This window comes from Somniosus microcephalus, chromosome 10 (assembly GCF_052327205.1).
Source record: "Somniosus microcephalus isolate GS21.2 chromosome 10, FLI_Smic_1.0, whole genome shotgun sequence".
NCBI lineage: Eukaryota > Metazoa > Chordata > Chondrichthyes > Squaliformes > Somniosidae > Somniosus > Somniosus microcephalus.
The window spans coordinates 171,340,531-171,359,917 of NC_140996.1; the positions used below are offsets into that span (position 1 = coordinate 171,340,531).

Genomic DNA, 19,387 nt, shown 5'->3' on the forward strand with positions numbered 1-19,387 from the left:
AGAAGGGGATGGGAAAGAAACATTAACAGGATCACTCCAGGGTATTCACGTACCGCATCTTGTGGTCAATTATACAGCAAAATAGGTGGCAGGAAGGAGAGTTGGTTGCCTACTTACTCTCTTGGTCAGCAATGATGCACGATGCAGTGAGAAAATAATAAATAGCTTCTAAAATAAGCATATTCTGCTAGATACAGTATAACAGATTTGCAGCTGCAATAAAATGTATTCAAATGATTAAATACAATGACAATAGAACTGTTGCGGATCTTTTTGAATTATTTGACTCATTTACAAATTGTCACAAAGGCACAGAAAACACATTTTATTTATTTTTTTACTTTTGTGATTTTGCCAAAACAAGGATCCAAAAAAGCATTCATATTACACTAATAAATAAAGTTATATTTGAATTCCTGAGGAAAAACTTAACATGAGAAAGCTCATCTGTTAGATATAAGTGACAAAGTTATAAAACCAATAATACTGGATAATCAAAAGAGACTGTCACAGAACAAACACAATACAGTAACTGTCAGATGTTCAGAACATTCCTTTTATACATAAATGTAAACAAGTACATACAAAATAGATAACTTTTTCATAAAGTCTGATGAATACCATATGTTTTTTATTTTAGAAAAGATTGTGTGTGCTCTATAAGGTTTACAATAACATTTACTAATTTTATCTCCACATTGCATAGATACTCCAAGTTTATCAAAATAACAGAACTTGATACATTATACCGTCAAATATAAGTGTCACAATAAACATGTATGCAATTAAGCTAAATAGTGACCAGTTCCCCAAATCATATTTGGGCATATTTTATGATGATTGTATAACAGAAATATCTTCCAGTATTCAACCTCTTTACATTCTAATTTGACACAGAATGTTATTCTGGATAATGGTCTTTTCCTCTGTAGCTCTTCTCCAACATACTTCCTGCTGCCCCCTCCCCCGCCCAATATTCCCATTCCCATTGTATGCCGTGAGCTGTTTTCTGCAACCATTCCCTTGCATTCCTTTACAAAATGCAAGTCAGTTTAATCTTCAAATTTCTAATGAAAAATGTCGTTATTAATCTCTTTAACAGAGTACAGGAGAGCAAATGGCACTGTGTAATGTGGTACTGAGCCATACAAGACAGAAAGGTAGCAGGTTTAATCCTTGGTCTATGCTGAGTTAGCTGATCTCAGCTACGGCAGCAGTGGGAGTACTGCAACTGGCCATAACATCCGTCAGGTAGGGCAGCCAGGGATTCTGCTCCTGATCACTATCCAGTGATCGTGTGGGAAACGGCATGTGTTAGGATGCCAGAATCGGGCTTGGCTGTGACACCACCCTCCTCATGGTAGAACATCCTTTTAGTATTTACTGTTTAGGCTCCCACTTAAAATGGTCAGTTGGCTAAAGTACTGTAACATTGTCAGCACCTGTACAACAATATTCCAACATAAGTCGGTATCATCATAAGAAGGGAGAAATGGGTAGAAAAACTGGGGGGAGAGCAAAATGACATAGTCTACAGGAAACTAAACGGCAAAAGGATCCGGACTGAATGTAATCAAGCAGACTAATCAGGTAAGAAGAATTTCAAATCTAGTCAATGTGAATGTCCTAGGAAGAAGTTTAGACACAAATAACACAACTAAATGTTATGTTTGAGCATTTATGAAATGAACAATATTTACAACAAAACTCTTACTGAATGTTATTTCACTAATATTGTAACTGTTAACTTAACTACCGTTGTCAGTATTTTTTTTGTCTTGAATCAAAACTAAACATTGACTAGTATTTTGTGTTAGACTGGCTTGTGAATAGTTACTATCTGTATGTGATTTTAACTTTGAAAAATAGAAGAAGTTTATCTAACCCCCAAAAATCACAGCTGTTATTGGGTCCCCAGGAAATGTGTCAAAGTGAAAACAGCAGCAATAGAATATAGTTTTTTTTTAAATGGATGATTTCACATTTGGGTAGATCTTGAATGAAACTGAATAAAGATCTTAAATTAAGGTGATGTCCAATCATTGAATAGTAGCATGTGGGGTTTATCAATTATTAACTGCTGAGCTTGACTGAGTAGACTTTGATAATGCATGATAACGTGTTATTATTATGTATTCAACCACAACATAAAAGTTTTATGCACAGCTGAATATTTGGCCAAAAAGGAAGAAAAACATTATACAGGAAACTTTCGTTTAACCGGAGGTTAAATGTCCGGAAAGCTATATCTACCGGCAAAATTCAGGAGCCGTTTCCTATAAGTTTTTTTTACTTCTCGTTGCTTTTTTTTCCCAGTCAGGCTCTGCAAGGTCTAGCTGAAGCTGTTGCTTAGCTACAGAGACGCTTTTAAGCTGCAGCCGACTGTTTAGAAGCTGTTGCTAAGCAACAGGGTTTGTTGATTCACACGGAGCTCAAAAGCTCCGTATGTTTTAACATTAGCGCTGGTTTCTACAGCAGTTTTGATGGTACGGCACCAGCTCGGTCCCGTCAGTGCCAGATACCAGAAAGTTTCCTGTATATTAGCATTCCTATACGTGGGATGTGTCTAAATTTGTGTTCCAACTACCTATACATAAAGAGCCCAACCTGTGTACGGACATATTCTTGTGCTTTATTTCCATACGTTGAGCCATTCCAACTAGTATTACAAGTGTCTTAACAAACTGAAACTAAGATAAGATTAATGGAGCAAAACTCTAGTCTCATACTTCAATCATCTAATTAATATTCAATTAACAAAGAGTATGCACACATCCATTATTTTTTATGTCCAAATTAATTTTAGAAATAAGTAAAGACCACAAATATTAGAATGCAAGATAAAATTGATAATAATTTTGTTTTTTATCAATATAAATGAAAATTCATTAAGTGTAGCTAAGAAACTTATCAATTACTTTGCTGGACTCACTCAGTTATTGTACATCTGTGGAAACGTTTACCTTTTATAAATAATTACAACATCAGTAGGTCTCTTCTGTTACCAAATTTCTCAGACAGTAACCAATAATAGTACCTTGTCAATAATTTTACATTCAGGCTGTTACAGCACATTTTTCACTGGATCATAGTCATTTCACATTGATTAACAGAGAAACATTCTGTGTCAATATTATTTTGTAAAAAGGCTGAAGAAATGGCACTTAGTAAGACTATAATAACATCTTAAAGATGTATGAATACTGTGGATAGAAAAAAAAAATCAAAAAATCTTATGAGATGGAGAACACGCAAAGGACACAGATTATAAAATCAGTGACAGTATTAAAGAGGCAGACTAACATAATAGCTTCTCAAGAAGAAGCTTGATTTTTTTTTAATTAATATAAATGTATCGACTCACACAGGACCTGCCTGTGGTTTAAAAGTATTCCATAAACTAGTTTAACTGAAAAGAAGAAAATACTGTTCATGCATCAGTTCCACACACCAAAAGCATACCATGATGCTTAATCCACTCATCAACTCACTCTTCTCACATTTTGTATTGAAAAATACTTTGTATATATACAAGGACAGAAAGCAGCATCAGTGTTATGTAATTTGCTCCAGACCTTTCAATATAGATTATTATAAAATTAACAGAATGTTTATAAGATAATTGTACATTGTATTGTATTACAGTTACTAATGGCACTATATATAAAAACATAATATACTGATTTACATATTATTGCACTTAGCCGTTTTCCAAAACTTCTTTCAGCTTTCTGTATATATTTGCAATCCCATCTATATATTCTAGATGTATCCAGAGTTTGTTGTCTACTTATTATCTAGTTCTACTCTCTGCTATAAAATTAGTGCTGATGCTAAATAGCGCACATTAAAAAAAACATTTAGCAGCAGGAGCCCAACAATCATCCCTAGAGGGCACAATATGGCACTAAGACAAGGTAAGTGCTTTTTGTTTTCAACCATCAATTTTGATTAATTTTGTAGATTGTACTGTTTCAAATGATGGAACAAAAAAAAAAGAAAAAAAAACAATTTACATAAAATGTTACATACCCTCTCTAAACATATACAGGCTGATAGCTTTCACTATGGTCAACAGAATCTCTCTGGCCCAAATCTGGCTGATTTTGATTGGGCTCGCTATTGTCCAAGGGTTTTGGGTACCGAAAGGGATAACCGTTGTCATCAAAGAATCTTCGGAAGGTGAACTCGTAAAACGCATGTTCTGGATGCTTGTTACCACTGACATGACTAGTCAATGTGTCAGATGTTTTGGTGCTGTCACCGCTGTCATTCCATGAGTTCTCTTCTTCTATTGGGTCAAAGTTGGAGGTGTCCATGGGATGGCTAATCTTCGGGACATAGGGTGCTGGCTGTCTGCGGATGTCTTCAGAAAAATCAATGGAAGTAAAGAATGGATGAGCCTTGATTTCATCTGCTCCATTTCCACCCACTCTGTCGTTGGCTCCACAACAGAGCTTTGTGATGAGATCTGTTGCCTCAGAACTAAGTTTTACTTGTGGTGGAATGTAGAGTGTGCTCTCCCAATTTATTACCTGAGGAACAAAAATTTAAAAGCATAGGATTATCTCAGCACCATATGTTAGATTAACTTACACCAAGTGTGAGCCGAGAAGCAATTGTTTATTTTTCAGTCAAACTATCTTTTCACTGTGTATTCCAAGCCTCCCACCACAGCCCCATACACAGACTCTTTGACAGCAATCAGAAATATCCCAACAATAATATCCCATCCCATGTGAGACTGGCTAACTCAGCACAGATGACAGTTTGAACCAGGCATCTTCCTGGTCTGTATGGCACATACTGAATTTACCTTTGGTGGGATACTTCTCTCGCTCTCCTGAGTTCCCACCCTTCAAACAGCCTATACAAGGGGTTCAATAAAACCACCTGAAACCACTCTCTATAATATTGGACCTGCACTGCAGTCACATTTTATAATTTCCCAGATCTACAATGTACGTCCAGCATTTTATCCAACTCTGATCGTCTCCTCACTAACAATCTGGACCTGACTCTTCACTTTGCTACTCCCCCTGCCTGTTCTTACTAATTTCCCTCATAGAAGGTTAATGCACTTCATGCTGTTATACAAATCTAAACCCAGTCTGTGCTGAGTAGCCAGTATTATCTGAAGTGATCGTGAGGGAACTATAATTGATTTCAGCACCCTCAGGTTAGGAAGGATTTGCTCTAGATTGCTACCCAGTGAACCCTTCTGTGGATATCATGCGAAGACTAGATCAGTTTGGGATGTGATGTCTCCCTTCCCAAGTTGAAATGACCACCGATACACGTTATCAGGCTCACACATGAAGAATGACTATGTTGGTGAAGTGAGGAACCATACTCTGACATGGCATGCCACGTTCAAGGCTGAATGGATAAAGGAAGAAAAGTGGCAAGATAAAGTTTTTGTAGCAGATTTAAACTGTTTTGACATTTCAAAAAGATCACCTTGTATAACAAGCCAGGAATTATTCAGGCCATAAACCCATCTATAAGCCTAAAAATTCAAAATGATTGTTGAAAACAGCATTTGACTCTCAGAGGTTGATAAGTTCTCTCAAGAGAGCCAAATGCCTATGGATTCTAGAGTTCTTAACATGCTAAAGGAAAAAAATGTACCACTCCATTTACCTTAATGTGACTAACAACACATTACCTCAGGTACATATCTTAATCTGCACTACAGTATAGTACACCATTTGGGTTATGGGGTACTGCACTGAGTACATACCTTAATACAGGTTCTGATGTACTGCACTAAGAACAGTCCTTAAAGAGGGTAATGATGTACCGCTCCAGGCACCTACCTTAATTTGAGTTTCTGCAGGTGTTGGAGCAAGAAATGGAGGCTGCCCCACTAACATCTCAAAGAGTATAACTCCCACACTCCACCAGTCACAAAGTTGGGTGTATCCTGAAAGAGAGACACCATTAGTAAGTAAAAACATGTGGGTGACTAACTGAGACTGCAATAGAGCAGTTAACTTCTATTTATATCAAAAACTATGCTAAACCTAACACAGACCAGTTGGGCTGAATGGCCTATTTCTGTGCTGTAAATTCTATGTAAAAAGTTCAGTAGAATTGGTCTGTAATCAAAATCTGTGTATAGATGACAATTATGATGTATATTCATTTATTTTGTTATCTTCCCCCTCCTGCACTTGTTATACACCATTTCTCTACACAACAAGAGACAGAAAAATGAAGTATGGCCCCTTTAGCATATTATAGCTCAATAATCACACTTCCAAAAATGTGGAAACAGATTGCCTGCTTAGTCAGGGAATAGAGTATGACATAGGAAAAACATTTGTTTTTAATTTCAAATAAATTTATTTACTATCTTAAGTCTAACTACTGTACCAAGCATTTGACTTAGTTGATTTATTAAATGTGGCAAATTACTTAAATGAAGGTTAGGATACTTAAAACAAAAGCTTCAAATGAACTGATTCTTAAAATGTCTTCACTAAAGTGATTTATTTTGTCCCACCCACTCCTCTCCATTTTTCATTCGTTACCTTGTTCTCCTTCTCACTAGGACCACTAAGTGGCACACCTTGTGACAGTGACTCGCTCCATCTCAGAAAGCTGGAGGAACTCCCTAGATAGCTCTTTGGGTAAGCATATTGTATAGTATGAGTTTTGAGCAGGCCGCACCTACAGTATTGTGTGCTGTTCTGGAAACTTTACAGGAAGAATTTAACTGAGCTGGAAAAGGTTACTACAAAAGCTACCAGGAAGATTAGGAAACTAGAGAATAAAACATATAAAGAAAGACTCACAGAGCTGGTGCTCTTCTTGCTGCAGATAAGACTCAGGGAAATAATGCAGGGATTCAAATTAATACAGATGTAGAGGATCAGTCAGGGATATTTGATCTGGTACAGAATAGTGGAACAAGGAGGTACGAGTATAAACTGAAAAGGAGTCATAGAGTCATACGGCACAGAAGGAGGCCATTCGGCCCATCGAGTCCGTGCCAGTAAATTCAGGCAGAACGTAAGAAAGTGGGACTTGAATCCACAACCTTCTGACTCAGAGGCGAGGGTGCTACCAGTTGGTGCTAACAACTTTTCTAGAGAAAAGATCTGATAAAAAAGATCTGCGAAGCGTCTGGCAGAAAATTCTTAGAAGCTCCAAAAAGGGTAGGTGACCTTTTCTTCCAGGACCTTGAAGCCTTCTGGCTAGTACTTTTGTACAGGGCAGCCAGATGGCTCCAAAGCTGGTGGCAATTACTGCTGATGCAGGCCTCTCAGGTGTTACTTCAGGTGTGCTCAGACGAATGGCGTGGAAGGAGGAAAATCAGCCTCCATGGGGACGCTTTGAGATTTTCCATGTTCTAGGAACTGAGCTATACGGTCCAGGAAGGTTGCAGGTTCAGTTCTCAGTCTGTATTGGATTAGCTGATCTCAGCTCAGGCGGAGGTAGAGCCACTGCAAGTGGCCTCAGTGCACCTGTATTAGGGAGTGAAGGTTGACCAAGGTTCTTGCTCCTGATCATTATCCAGTGATCTTTGCTGACAATGCGCATGTGTGAACATCACACGAAGAGAGGATCAGCTTGGCTGTTGGGCCTGTCCCGCAAACTGTTTGAGATTTACTATCTAGGCATACATGTGAACAAAAGCCACTTGGGTGAGGTATCAAAGAGCAGTTAGTGCCCTTGGAACTACACCCAGCAAGATTCAGCACCTTCAGAAGAGGAAGGAAAAATAGTCAGTTATGATGGGTCATCAATTTAAAATTGCCACTACGAGTATGAGGAAGGAGGATAGGAGAAATTTGTTTACACAGAGGGTTGTTGGTGCATGGAATGCTTTGCAACGGGTAGTGGTTGAAACACCTTTTGAGAGAAATTGGATAATTATTTGAAGCAATGGATTCTATAGGGCTATGGGAGAGAGTGGGGCAGTGGGATTAGTTTTAAATTCCTCTAACAGCTGGCACAGGTACAATGGGCTGAACATCTATTATATATTAAATTCATTGGCCCAGAAATTCGGGTCTCCACGGGTGAGTACGCATGGGGTACTCACCCATAAGCCCAATGGAAGTGCCGGTTTCGTGCATGCACTGCGCATGCGCGGGAAACCGGCACTTCCATTCCCCTGAAAGAAGGGGTTGAGAGGTGGAACGTGTGCGCAGGAGAGGCAGCGCATGCGCATCAAACTTACGTTTTTTTTGCAGGTTTTCCCGGGAGGGTAAGTCTCCAGGAGTTAGACATATAAAAAGCAGTCGCAAGGCCTGCTTTTTACAAGGTAAGTGGTGAATTAATTAAAATTAAAACATTTTTTCCACAGGTTTATTATTTTTAAATACTTTAAAGAAAGGTAAGTTTATTTTTAGCCCTGTTAGAAATTGTAATTAATTTTTTTTTAAATTTAAATTATTGTTTAAAATAGTTATTTCATGTAATTTATAGTTTATTTTAAAAATGTGATTTAAAAAAAAATGTATTGGGGCTTTCCTGTCAAACTTATGAATGAAGCATTCCCTGCTACCATTGGCTCTCCATGGCCCTCGTGATCCCAGGGGACGCATCGAACTAACTGCGCCCCTGGGATACGCAAGCACTGCGCGCCGGCAGTTGGAGGAGGCCCAGGATCGGAATCCCACGGGGGCCCACAGCTCAATGGCCGGCATGGTAGGTAAGTGCAGGTCGGGGGCTTGCACCCGCGGGAAGCCCCCGACCCGAATTTCTGGGCCATTATGTGAGGCACACATTTCATTGAAAACTCATTCTAATTAACAGCATTACCCCCTTACTCCCGTAGGTGGTGCTGTGATAGGCATTTTCAATGTTAACTGTTTTAAGGAGGGTCTTAAAGTCGAAGAGCGAGGTGGAAGAGTATAAGGAAGAAGTTCCAGAGTTTGGGGCCTTACTTGCTGAAGGCACGGGTGCCAATTATGGGGAAAGGGGGACGGGGAGAAAATGCACAAGAGGCTAGAGTTGGAGGAATTGAGAGTTATGGGGAGGGGGACTGGAGGAGGATATAGAAATAGGAAAGGTCAAGACCATGAAGGGATTTAAACATGAGGACGAGAATTTTAAATTTAAGGCACTGGCAGACTGGAAGCCAATGTAGGTCAGCGAGGACAGGAGTGATGGGTGAGTGGGACTTAGTGCTGGATAGGATACAGACAGCAGAATTTTGGATGAGCTAAAGTTTATGGAGTATGGTAGGCTAGCCAGAAAAGCACTGCTATTGTCAAGTCACGAGGTGACAAAGGCATGGGTGAAGGAGGAAGAGAGGCGGGCAGATGTAACTGATGATGCAATTTTCTTCAAGATACTTCCTTCTACGTCCACCCAAAAATTGGGCGCGGTGTGTAATACGCAGCCAATCCACTACCACATATTTTCTGCCACCACTGAAAGTTCCAATCAGCCTTTATATAAATGCAAGTTCTTTATTTCTTTCTGCTTTGAATGCTATGGAAGTAAAAGTGTCACTAGCCATAGTTGTTCCTCGAACTCCTTAGTGTAGGTAAATTTGTTCCACGTACCTGATCAGATGCTTTCACCTATGCTGAAGAGTGTGGGTATGTATTACATTAAGGGATGAAATGAGAAATAATAAAGGGATGAAAGAGATAGAAAAGATGGGCAAGATAGATAAAAACGGTCAATGAGAACCAGCTTGGATGTATGACTTAAAAAAAATACCCAAACATTTACAAAGTAACTGTGTGTGCTTATTTCATACAACATACTAATATTTTACAGGGTTTTTTTTTGCTTTATTTTCCTTGAACAGTTAATGTTTTGGAAGCAGAGGGGACAGAGAATATTCGATGATACAAAGAAGAACCAATGAAAAGATCAGACTACAGTTGGGTACATTCAAGGTAATGCAGGGACTGTCAGCATTACACCGCATTTTGGGGAATAATCAAGTAGGACGCCATTCCGAAAAGTGCCGGACAAAAGAAATGAGTGCTGATTAGGCTTTTCATATACCTTACAATAAGACATTGAGTCAAAAAGCCATAAAGACCAGCAAGGTCTTAGATTTGATACCTAGTCTGTACTGTTTTGACTGCATTGACCGCAGCCGTGGAATGGCAGAGATTTAAAAATATATATTTTGTTTTTGAGACTTGGGCCATATTTTATTGCCCATTCCTAGTTGAGTGCATCCAAATGAGTGGTAAGTGTTATGTTGCACTCTTGACTTAAGACTTATGGATAGGCTTTGAGAGGTCAGAAAGTGAGCCACTCGTGGCAGATTACCCGTGCTCTTGTAGCCACAGTGTTGATATCACTGGTCCAGTTCAGTTTCTGGTCAATGGCGATCCCTAAGATGCTGCTGGTGGGGGACTTAGTGAAGATCGGGGGAAATGGCTGGACTTTCTTTTTTTTTAACTGGTCATTACCCAGCAGTTATGCGGAGCAAAAGTTACCTGTCACCTGTCAACCCAAGCCTAGATGTTTTCTAGGTCCTGTGATATACTGGCATGGAATGCTTCATTATTTTAGCACTTGTGAATGTTGCTGAACACTGTAGTATCGTCAGAGAACAGTACCACTCCTGACCTACTGATGGAGGGAAGGTCATTGATGAAGCAGCTGAACATGATTGGGCCAATGTACTGCCCTGAAGAACCCCTGCAGCGATGGCCCAGGGCTGCAATGATTGGCCTCCAACAACCACGACCATCTTTATTTGTGAACCATTGGTAGGTTTTCTCCTTGGCCCAAATGACCTCGGTTTTGCTAGGTACCATGTTCGGTTGAATGCTGTCTTGATGTATGGGCATTACAATTGGTCTCAGCACCCTGGGTTGTGGGGGTGGGGGGAAATCAGCCAGGCTTACCATTCTTGATGAATATCCATGTGTGGTCATTGGATGAGGACAGGATTGGGCTTGGATGAGGGAACAACTGATACCATGGGATTGTACCTCCTCCTTCAGGAGAGGAGGAGAGGCACAAGAAACGATTAGAAGAAAAAAGTTGAAATAATTTATAAATTTGAAAAAGGAGTTCCCGTTCCCAGCCCTGCCCTCTTATATCAATGATCTTGTAGGGGCAGTTGGGGGCTCTGCCTCACAAAGTAACCCAGAAATTAAACCCTGTAGCTGGGTCCTGGGAAATCTGAGTCCTAGTGAGGTTTGCAGCCAATCTGATGGGCACCTGCCAGAATTGGGGTGGAGTCTGCCAGAATAGACGAGGAATTTTGACCCCGATAATTTGCTGCTATGTATTTCTTTCAAAAATATACTGAAACCAAACAAGTCCTACGGCACTAACCTTTTCGTACTAGAACCTCAGGAGCTATGTAGTTTGGAGTTCCAACCAACGAGTGAGCTAGGCATCTCTGGTGCTGTCGGGCAGCCCTCTGTTCAAGGGTTTTTAACCTGTCACCGCACTTACAGTCAGACAAGTCTTCCCAGAGATCACTTGGCTCCATGCTGTCCTGTCTGGCATGGCTCCCTTTAATTGGGAAATAAAACAGCTGAAACCAAAACTCTTTTGACTACGATTACTTTTCACAGGAAACTATGTTGGTTGTAGTTTTTTTATTAAAAGAAGAAAGACTTGCATTTATATAGCGCTATCTCGATCACCGGATGTCTCAAAGCACTTTACAGCCAATTAAGTACTTTTGAAGTGGAGTCACTGTTGTAATGTGGTAGCCAATTTATGCACAGCAAGCTCCCACAAACAGCAATGTGATAATGACCAGATAATCTGTTTTTGGACACTGGGAATAACTTCCCTGCTCTTCTTCGAAATAGTGCCATGGGGTCTTTTACATCCACCTGCGAGAGCAGACGGGGCTTCGGTTTAACGTCTCATCCGAAAGACGGCACCTCCAACAGTGCAGCACTCCCTCAGCACTGCACTGGAGTGTCAGCCTAGTTTTATGTGTTCAAATCCCTGGAGTGGGACTTGAACCCACAACCTTCTGACTCAGAGGCGAGAGTGCTACCACTGAGCCACGGCTGACTTGCATTTAAATGTTTAACTCCTGCAACCAAACGATGAGAATTGAAATCTCTAGTCAGAATGCAGTTATGAACCTTACTGAACTGGATTAATCAAATTAATTATTTACACTGGCATGTTAGTTGTAGGGCTTCTGTTTGTACTGTATGACATGTTCATAAAGGAGAGGGGTGACAGTGCTGGCTGCTGTAATATTCTTCCACTGTGCGACTGATCACTGCGAGCTGGCCAGCTCAGGAATGGGTCAGATGCAATGCAGAATTTCTGTGCACTGCTCTGAGGATAACGTACTTCAAATCAACTGCTACAAAAGAGTTAAAGAAAAGTAGCAAATGCAGGAAATCTAAAGCAAAAACAGCAAGTGCTGAAAATGCATATTTTGGGTTCTGATGAAGAATCATCGATACACTAACTTAGCTTTGTCTTTCAGACAATTAACCTGTGCATTACTACCATATTCTGCTTTTACTATAAAATGCCCCCATGCTACCAATAAGATTTTTCTCTCAGCCAATTTTCTGTTTCTTGTTCCATTTCCTTCTGTGCGGTTATGGTCATACGGGCACCAGATGCCCTTTGGTATCTAGAATCATAGAATGTTATAGGAAATCTGGTTTGGTGTTTTCCTTCACATGCGCCACCTAGTCTAATTCCACTCTCCTGCACACTCCTCATACCCTTTAATATTTCTCTTCAACTATCCATGATTAAGAAGTTTGCAGATGATACAAAAATTGGCTGTGTGGTTGATAGTGAGGAAGAAAGCTGTAAGCTGCAGGAAGATATCAATGGACTGGTCTGGTGGGCAGAAAAGTGGCAAATGGAATTCAATCTGGGGAAGTGTGAGGTAATGCATTTGGGATGGCTAACAAGGCAAGGGAATACACAATAAATGGTAGAATACTGAGAAGTGTAGAAGTACAAAGGGACCTTGGAGTGCATGTCCACAGATCCCTGAAGGTAGGTAAGGTGGTTAAGAAGGCATACAAGATACTTTCCTTTATTAGCCGAGACATAGAATATAAGAGCAGGGGGGTTATGCTTGAACTGTATAAAACACTAGTTAGGCCAAAGCTAGAGTACTGCGTATAGTTCTGGTCACCACATTACAGGAAAGATGGGATTGTACTGGGGAGGGTACAGAGGAGATTTACGAGGATGTTGCCAGGACTGGAGAGTTTTAGCTATGAGGAAAGATTGGATAGGCTGGAGTTGTTTTCTTTGGAACAGAGGAGGCTGAGGGGAGACTTGATGGAGGTGTATAAAATTATGAGGGGCCTAGATAGAGTGGATAGGAAGGAGCTATTTCCCCTAGCAGAGAGGTCAATAACCTGGAGGCATAGATTTAAAGTAATTGGTAGGAAGATTAGAGGGAAGTTGAGGAGAACTTTTTTCACCCTGAGGGTAGTGGGGGTCTGGAATGCACTGCCTGAAAGGCTGGTAGAGGCAGAAACACTCATCACATTTAAAAAGTACTTGGATATGCATTTGAAGTGCCGTAATCTACAAGGCTACGGACCAAGAGCTAGAAAGTGGGATTAGGCTGGATCGCTCTTTTTTGGATGGCACAGACATGATGGGTCAAATGGCCTCCTTCTGTGCCATAAATTTTGATGATTCTATGATCTAATTCCCCTTTAACAGAATTTATGTACTCTGCTTCCACAATGGTTTGAGGCAGAAAATTCCACATTCTAACCAAGGGATGGGGGAGAAGGAAGAGAGGGAGGGAGAGAATGGGAATGAGAGAGAAAGAGGGAGAGAGCATTTTACTAACCCCCTTTTAATTCCTTCTGTGATTATCTTAATTTTATACCCTTTTATTACAGTCTCACCAACCTGATCACATCCTCACCCGAAATCAATATACAGGAAACTTTGTGATATCCGGCACCGACGGGACCGAGGTGTTGCCGTCCCATCAAAACTGCCGGACACACCAGCGCTAATGTTGAAACATACGGAGCTCCGTATCTGGCAACAAACCCTGTTGCTTCTAAACAGTCGGCCGTACCTTGCAAGCGTCTCTGTAGCTTAGCAACAGCTTCAGCAAGACCTTGCAGAGCCTGACTGGTGAAAAAAAAGCAACGAAAAGAAAAAAAACCTAACGAAACGGCTCCTGATTTTTGCCGGTGGATCGAGCATTCCGGACAGTTAACCTCCGGATAAACCAAAATTTCCTGTATACACACTTCCACCAGGAGTCGTTTCATAGCAATCGGGGCAGAAATTCTCGCAGGTTTTTCTGTCATTAATAAAGGGTCTTGAGGCCAACAGTATTGCCCCTACTGTTACCTAGTTTGAATCTTAAGGTGAATTTACCTTTGGGAGCGCAACTGATTTCCACCAAAAATTGATGCAATCAATTTTTATGGTTCTTGTATTGTTATCAGAAAAATATGGGTGCTCCTGGTGCCTGCTGAGTGCTCTGAGTTAGTTCAGTGCATCCCTCACAGCACAAAGTAGAAATAAATCTTACTGGTAGCATGAGGGTATCTTTATAGTAAAAACAGAATATGTTACAAATGTACAGGTTAATCAGCATCTGAAAGACATAACTTAGTGTATCAATGTCTCTTTATCAGAACCCAAAATGTGCATTTCCAGCACTAGTAGTACGATGTGATCCCACTGGTACACTGAACCAGCTCACATCAATTTTCAGACCCACTACGATATCCTCAGGCCCACCGAATCTTAATTTGTTTTTTTACATTTGTGGGGACAATTCAAAAAACAAGAACAATCTTTTATATGGTTTATATCGTCATTTGTCTTCATCCTCTTGTAGGCCCACTGAAGTCCGCTTGGAATTGGTGTTTACGGGAGAGCAGAAGCAAAAGACAACATAAACGGAGAACCGTGGAAGCCATTTTGGTATCTGTCTCCCACAACCAATATATAAGGAAAAGAACACCCTTAACCTCAACAAGCTAACCCCACAGGTGGCAAATATGGCTGCTCTGCACTTCACTGTTTGAATGGAACAATTCTCAGCACTAAATGCTCTTAGTTGAAGGAAAAGCTATCATGGATAATTTTCCTTTGTCCTCCCCAAATCCTGAAGTAGCAGATTCTCTCAAACAATCACAGTGCATCCTTGACAACAGACATAGTGAAGTTACTTCATATCTCCCTCCTTCTGTGTAACTGAGACCTTTGGACTACTCCATAATCCCTGTCAACATTGCTCTAGGGTCAGCCTACAGGAATCTAAATTATGCAGGTCAAGCTGGATAATATTTTTTTCCCATCTCCTCATACAGTTGGGATGGGAGATCTTTTTTCTACAAACTTACAAGCAGAGCAAGTAAATTGATGCCCAGGAACTCAAACTGATATTCTGCTGGCAATTCAAGTACAGTATTGTTCTATTATGAGCTTAAAAAAAAACATATAAAAAGCTCTGTAATATTATTAGTACAGGCAAAATGTGTAATGCACTAAAGGAAAATGTTAGAAATTATATAACCAGGACTTACCTTTCTGATAGTATTTGGAATCATGAGTCCACCTAAACCCAGTACAAAGACCAAAGTCTGTGAGTTTAATGTGTCCATCAAGATCAATAAGGATGTTGTCAGGTTTAATATCCCTGTGAATAAATCCCATTTTGTGGACACTCTCAATGGCTAAAGTCAATTCTGCAATGTAGAACCTTGCCAGTGACTCTGGGAAAACTCCCATTCGTATCAAAAGACTCATCATATCTCCACCAGGGATGTAATCCATCACAAAGTATAAGCTGTCTTTGTCTTGGAAGGAATAGTAGAGCTTGACTACCCATTCATTGTCAGCTTCAGCCAGAATATCTCTCTCTGCTTTCACATGGGCCACTTGATTACGACTCAGCACATCCTTTTTCCGTAGGGTTTTCATTGCATATAGAGCATTGGTGTCCACTTTTTGAGCCAGGCAGACCTCCCCAAAAGCACCGACTCCCAGCGTCTTAATTTTTACAAACAGCGTCTTGTCCATTTTAGCTCTTTTCAGTCTGTTGTAATTAGACTCTTTCTGATTAAGCATTTTCCTCATCTGTTCCTGTTCTGCCTCGGATAGTCCTGCCTTTGGAAATCATATATTATAAATTAATTGAAAATAGGTGAACTATACCAGAAAAAACTTTAAACTATACAAAAGAACTGAAAGACTATTTGGTATTTCCTCTACTGAAAACGCTCATTGGGCGAATGTGCCAACCAGTAATACCGAGCCAACAGACCAAGAAAGTTCCAGCTTCAATTCCTGGTCTGTGATCTCAGATGGAGTAGCAGTAGAGGGACTACAATTGGTCTGTGTCCCATCTAAGGAGGAAAAAATATCAGCCAAGGTCAAAGCTCTCGATCGATAGCCAATGACTTCTGTTGGAAGAGAAGTACGTGGAGTTCTCCATTTTTGAGAAACAATTATTTGCTATCACCTTTCAGGGAAAAAAAAGAAAATTAAAATTAAATACACTTGTTTTGATTTTCAACCTCTACTTTCTCCTCTCACTGACTCCTGCTGGAGTATAGTCAGTCCTACTGGCAGTCCTCAGGTCCTTCCCCTGGCTAATGAGTTTTGGCAGGCTTTTTGACCAGGGAGGGCATCCCAGCTCACTCTGATTCTCTCCTCACCCAAGGGTATATTTTCATATCAGCAAAGTGGATATTATGATTGGAAAATGAGGTGAAGATTTGTCACGCCAGATCTCTGCCCATTTTGTACATTACATGCATTTCCGGGAGGAGAGCGGGCAACAGGGATTATCAGGTGCAAGAAGCTCCTGCCTGAAACAATTCAAAGTTCAGATAACATTATTTTGATATCCATTCATTTTCCCGACATTTATGTGTGTGCATTATACAGCGTGATCTACTCATATGAAATGGGCCCTCAGGGTTGCTAAGGACTGAGGTGTTTACCAAAGTTCTTTGAAGGAACTTTGACAAAAACCGTAGAAGATTTTTTTGAACAATTTCCAGGCCATTTTGGTACCATTTTTCTGCACCTTATGGGCAGGATTTTCATTGGGCCATGGAGGCGGGATTGGAGGCGTGTGGGGGGTTAAAATCCCAAAATCGGGGGGCACGAACCCATCCCGCCCCCAACCCGCCTCCATGCCAGTTTCAAAGGAGGCGGGTACCCGACCCGCGCTGGGACCGCCTCCCCGAGGCGGGAAGGGGATTAGTGCCAATTAACTGCCTGTTAACAGGTAGTTAACAGGCAGTTTTTAGCCTAATCCCTATTTTCATTGTTGAAGTGTGGGATTCCCGACGGCTCCAAACCACGCCAAGTTAGCGAGGCGGGCCGTCGGGATGAAGGGCTTGGAGGGGTCGAGATATCCGGTGTTCAGGTGAGTGCATGAGTGCAGAGGTAAGTGTGTTTGGTGTGTTTAAAGTGTTTAAAGAAGTTTTACTTACATTTACATAACTTTACAGCCTTCCTTCCCTCAGGTCTCGGGAGTCCCTCATCTCACCGGCACAGAAAGCAGAATGGCCGCGATCTGTCAAAAGTTCCAGCATTCAGCTTTCTGTTCCGGGGAGATCTCTAAATCGTCCTGACAGGAAGGAATTAACTTGGAGTACAGATTGTCAGTGTTTGACAGCTTCAAACAGCTGTGAAACGCTGATATTTTATCTGTCAAAAGGTCTTGACAGATTAAATATCAATCTGTGACGTCACCTGTTGCCGGGTGGCCCTTAATTGGCCTGCTGAGCCCGCTGGGCGGGCTCAACAAGGTCAATCAAGTCAAAATCGCGTGGGTTGGCTAGAACTCAATGGAGGCGGGACTACAACCCCGAAAGTTGTAGTCCCGCCTCCTACCCGACTCCTCAATGAAAATCCAGCCCTATCTGTTTGGAACTTTTGTAGAAGTGTCACAAAGGTTTTCCCTATAATATTTCCCTTACACCTCTGCTTTTTGAAGGAAGACTAATAGAGATGTCAGGTAAGACAGTTACACCAGAGGTGCTCTGCACCCACCAGTACCTCACACTATGGGCTGGATTTTTCCAACCTCGGCAGGTCCGTGGCGGGCGACGTCAGTGGCATGTGGGGACCTTGCATCTGTCTCGATCCCAGCCTCCAACAAGATATTCCGATGATGGGCCTTGTTAAGCCCGCCCTGCGAGGTTCCTGGCCAATTGATGACATGTCATCAGCCAGTTTCCTTAAAGGGACCATGTCCAAATTGATTTTGACAGTTCTACTGTCAGTGTTCTGCCGCACTGAGGTGATGCAAACACTGAGAAACACTGCACAAAGTGCACGGCTGCACCCAGGCTCTCCCATGACTCCCTCCATCTGCTTAGGGAGGGAGTTACAGCACGCAGGGAGGTTCTCTTCCCTTCCAATGGGGGGAAGACACCTCCCCAGGACACCAACGCAGCCTGGTTGCACATTGCACAGGAGGGCACAAGCAGGGATGTCGTCAGGAGGACCAGGCTGTAGTGGCGTAAACCTTTCAATGATCTCAGTAGATCACGAAACGTTACTGCCACGCCACACTCAACCTCATCCTGCTGTGCCACTCATCACATCCCCATCACTCTGCCTTCCCTACCCTACTCCTGTACATCTTTACTCACACCAACTTACCTTGCACTTCCACCCATCCCTCTCTATCTACATTATCACTTCCCCATCTCACTAGCCACCCCTCCACTCACCCTCATCCTACTGCAAGCATACCAACTAACATCACACAAGGGTAGGCACTTGGGTGGTTTAGCCAATGTTCATGTGAAGTTTCTGGTAATGTGCTGTCAAACATTGAAATCTTTATTTTCAACACTTTGCGTTCTTGGACAGATTTGTGTGCACCTTTGAAAGTGTCTTAGTGAGTTGCAGTGAATGGTGAGACATAACGTCCTCCCCCCCAATGGTTATGAGTGTGAAAGGAATGACTTGGACATTGTAGGGATGCTGGTGTGGGGTGGTGCCAGCCTGGTGCATCACGTGGCAGCCAGGGTGTACAGTGTTAAGTGAAGCTAATCTGGACATGGTGAGTCCATCGATGGGGTCCCAGGCCGCAATGTGCATGGGTGGTGATGCCTTGTGTCCAGTGCAGCATCAGTTGATTGCAGAGAAGTTTGGTGTGGATGTTGGTGCTGTTGGTGTGCCCGGTGATGCTGGTGTTGGGGCTGATCGTTTTGGGATTCTGAGGACCAAGGTGAGATTTTTTCAAGGACACCAATGCTGATGGAATAGATGGCAGGTGAGGTTGAGATGACAGAAGTAATCTGTCAATGTTGAGATAGGTTGTTCCAAGGAGGTGACAGTGAGATTACTCCAAACACTTCAAACGTGCATAAAGCTCAAAAGTGGATTCTAAGTACTGAAGGATGAAACTTCTGAGATTGGAAACTGACCAGCTGTAAAATGGTAGGTTTTAAACCACTTTTGCAGCTGTCACCTATTGAAAGAAATGGAGAGT

The 19,387-nt window shown here is 41.6% G+C and overlaps 1 protein-coding gene across 1 annotated transcript in view; it reads right to left on the reverse strand.

Annotated features, from left to right (window-relative positions):
• Positions 1–312: 312 nt before the first annotated feature.
• The window catches only part of lats2 (large tumor suppressor kinase 2), a 72,188-nt gene continuing 53,113 nt past the window's right edge, over positions 313–19,387 (reverse strand). Inside the window, exons 5-8 of the mRNA XM_085999170.1 lie at positions 15,453–16,035; positions 11,272–11,454; positions 5,820–5,926; positions 313–4,535 (exon numbers count right to left, since the gene is read on the reverse strand). Coding sequence (XP_085855296.1) covers positions 4,038–4,535; positions 5,820–5,926; positions 11,272–11,454; positions 15,453–16,035 — 1,371 coding nt within the window. The 3' untranslated portion in view covers positions 313–4,037. The remainder of the gene's footprint in view (positions 4,536–5,819; positions 5,927–11,271; positions 11,455–15,452; positions 16,036–19,387) is intronic.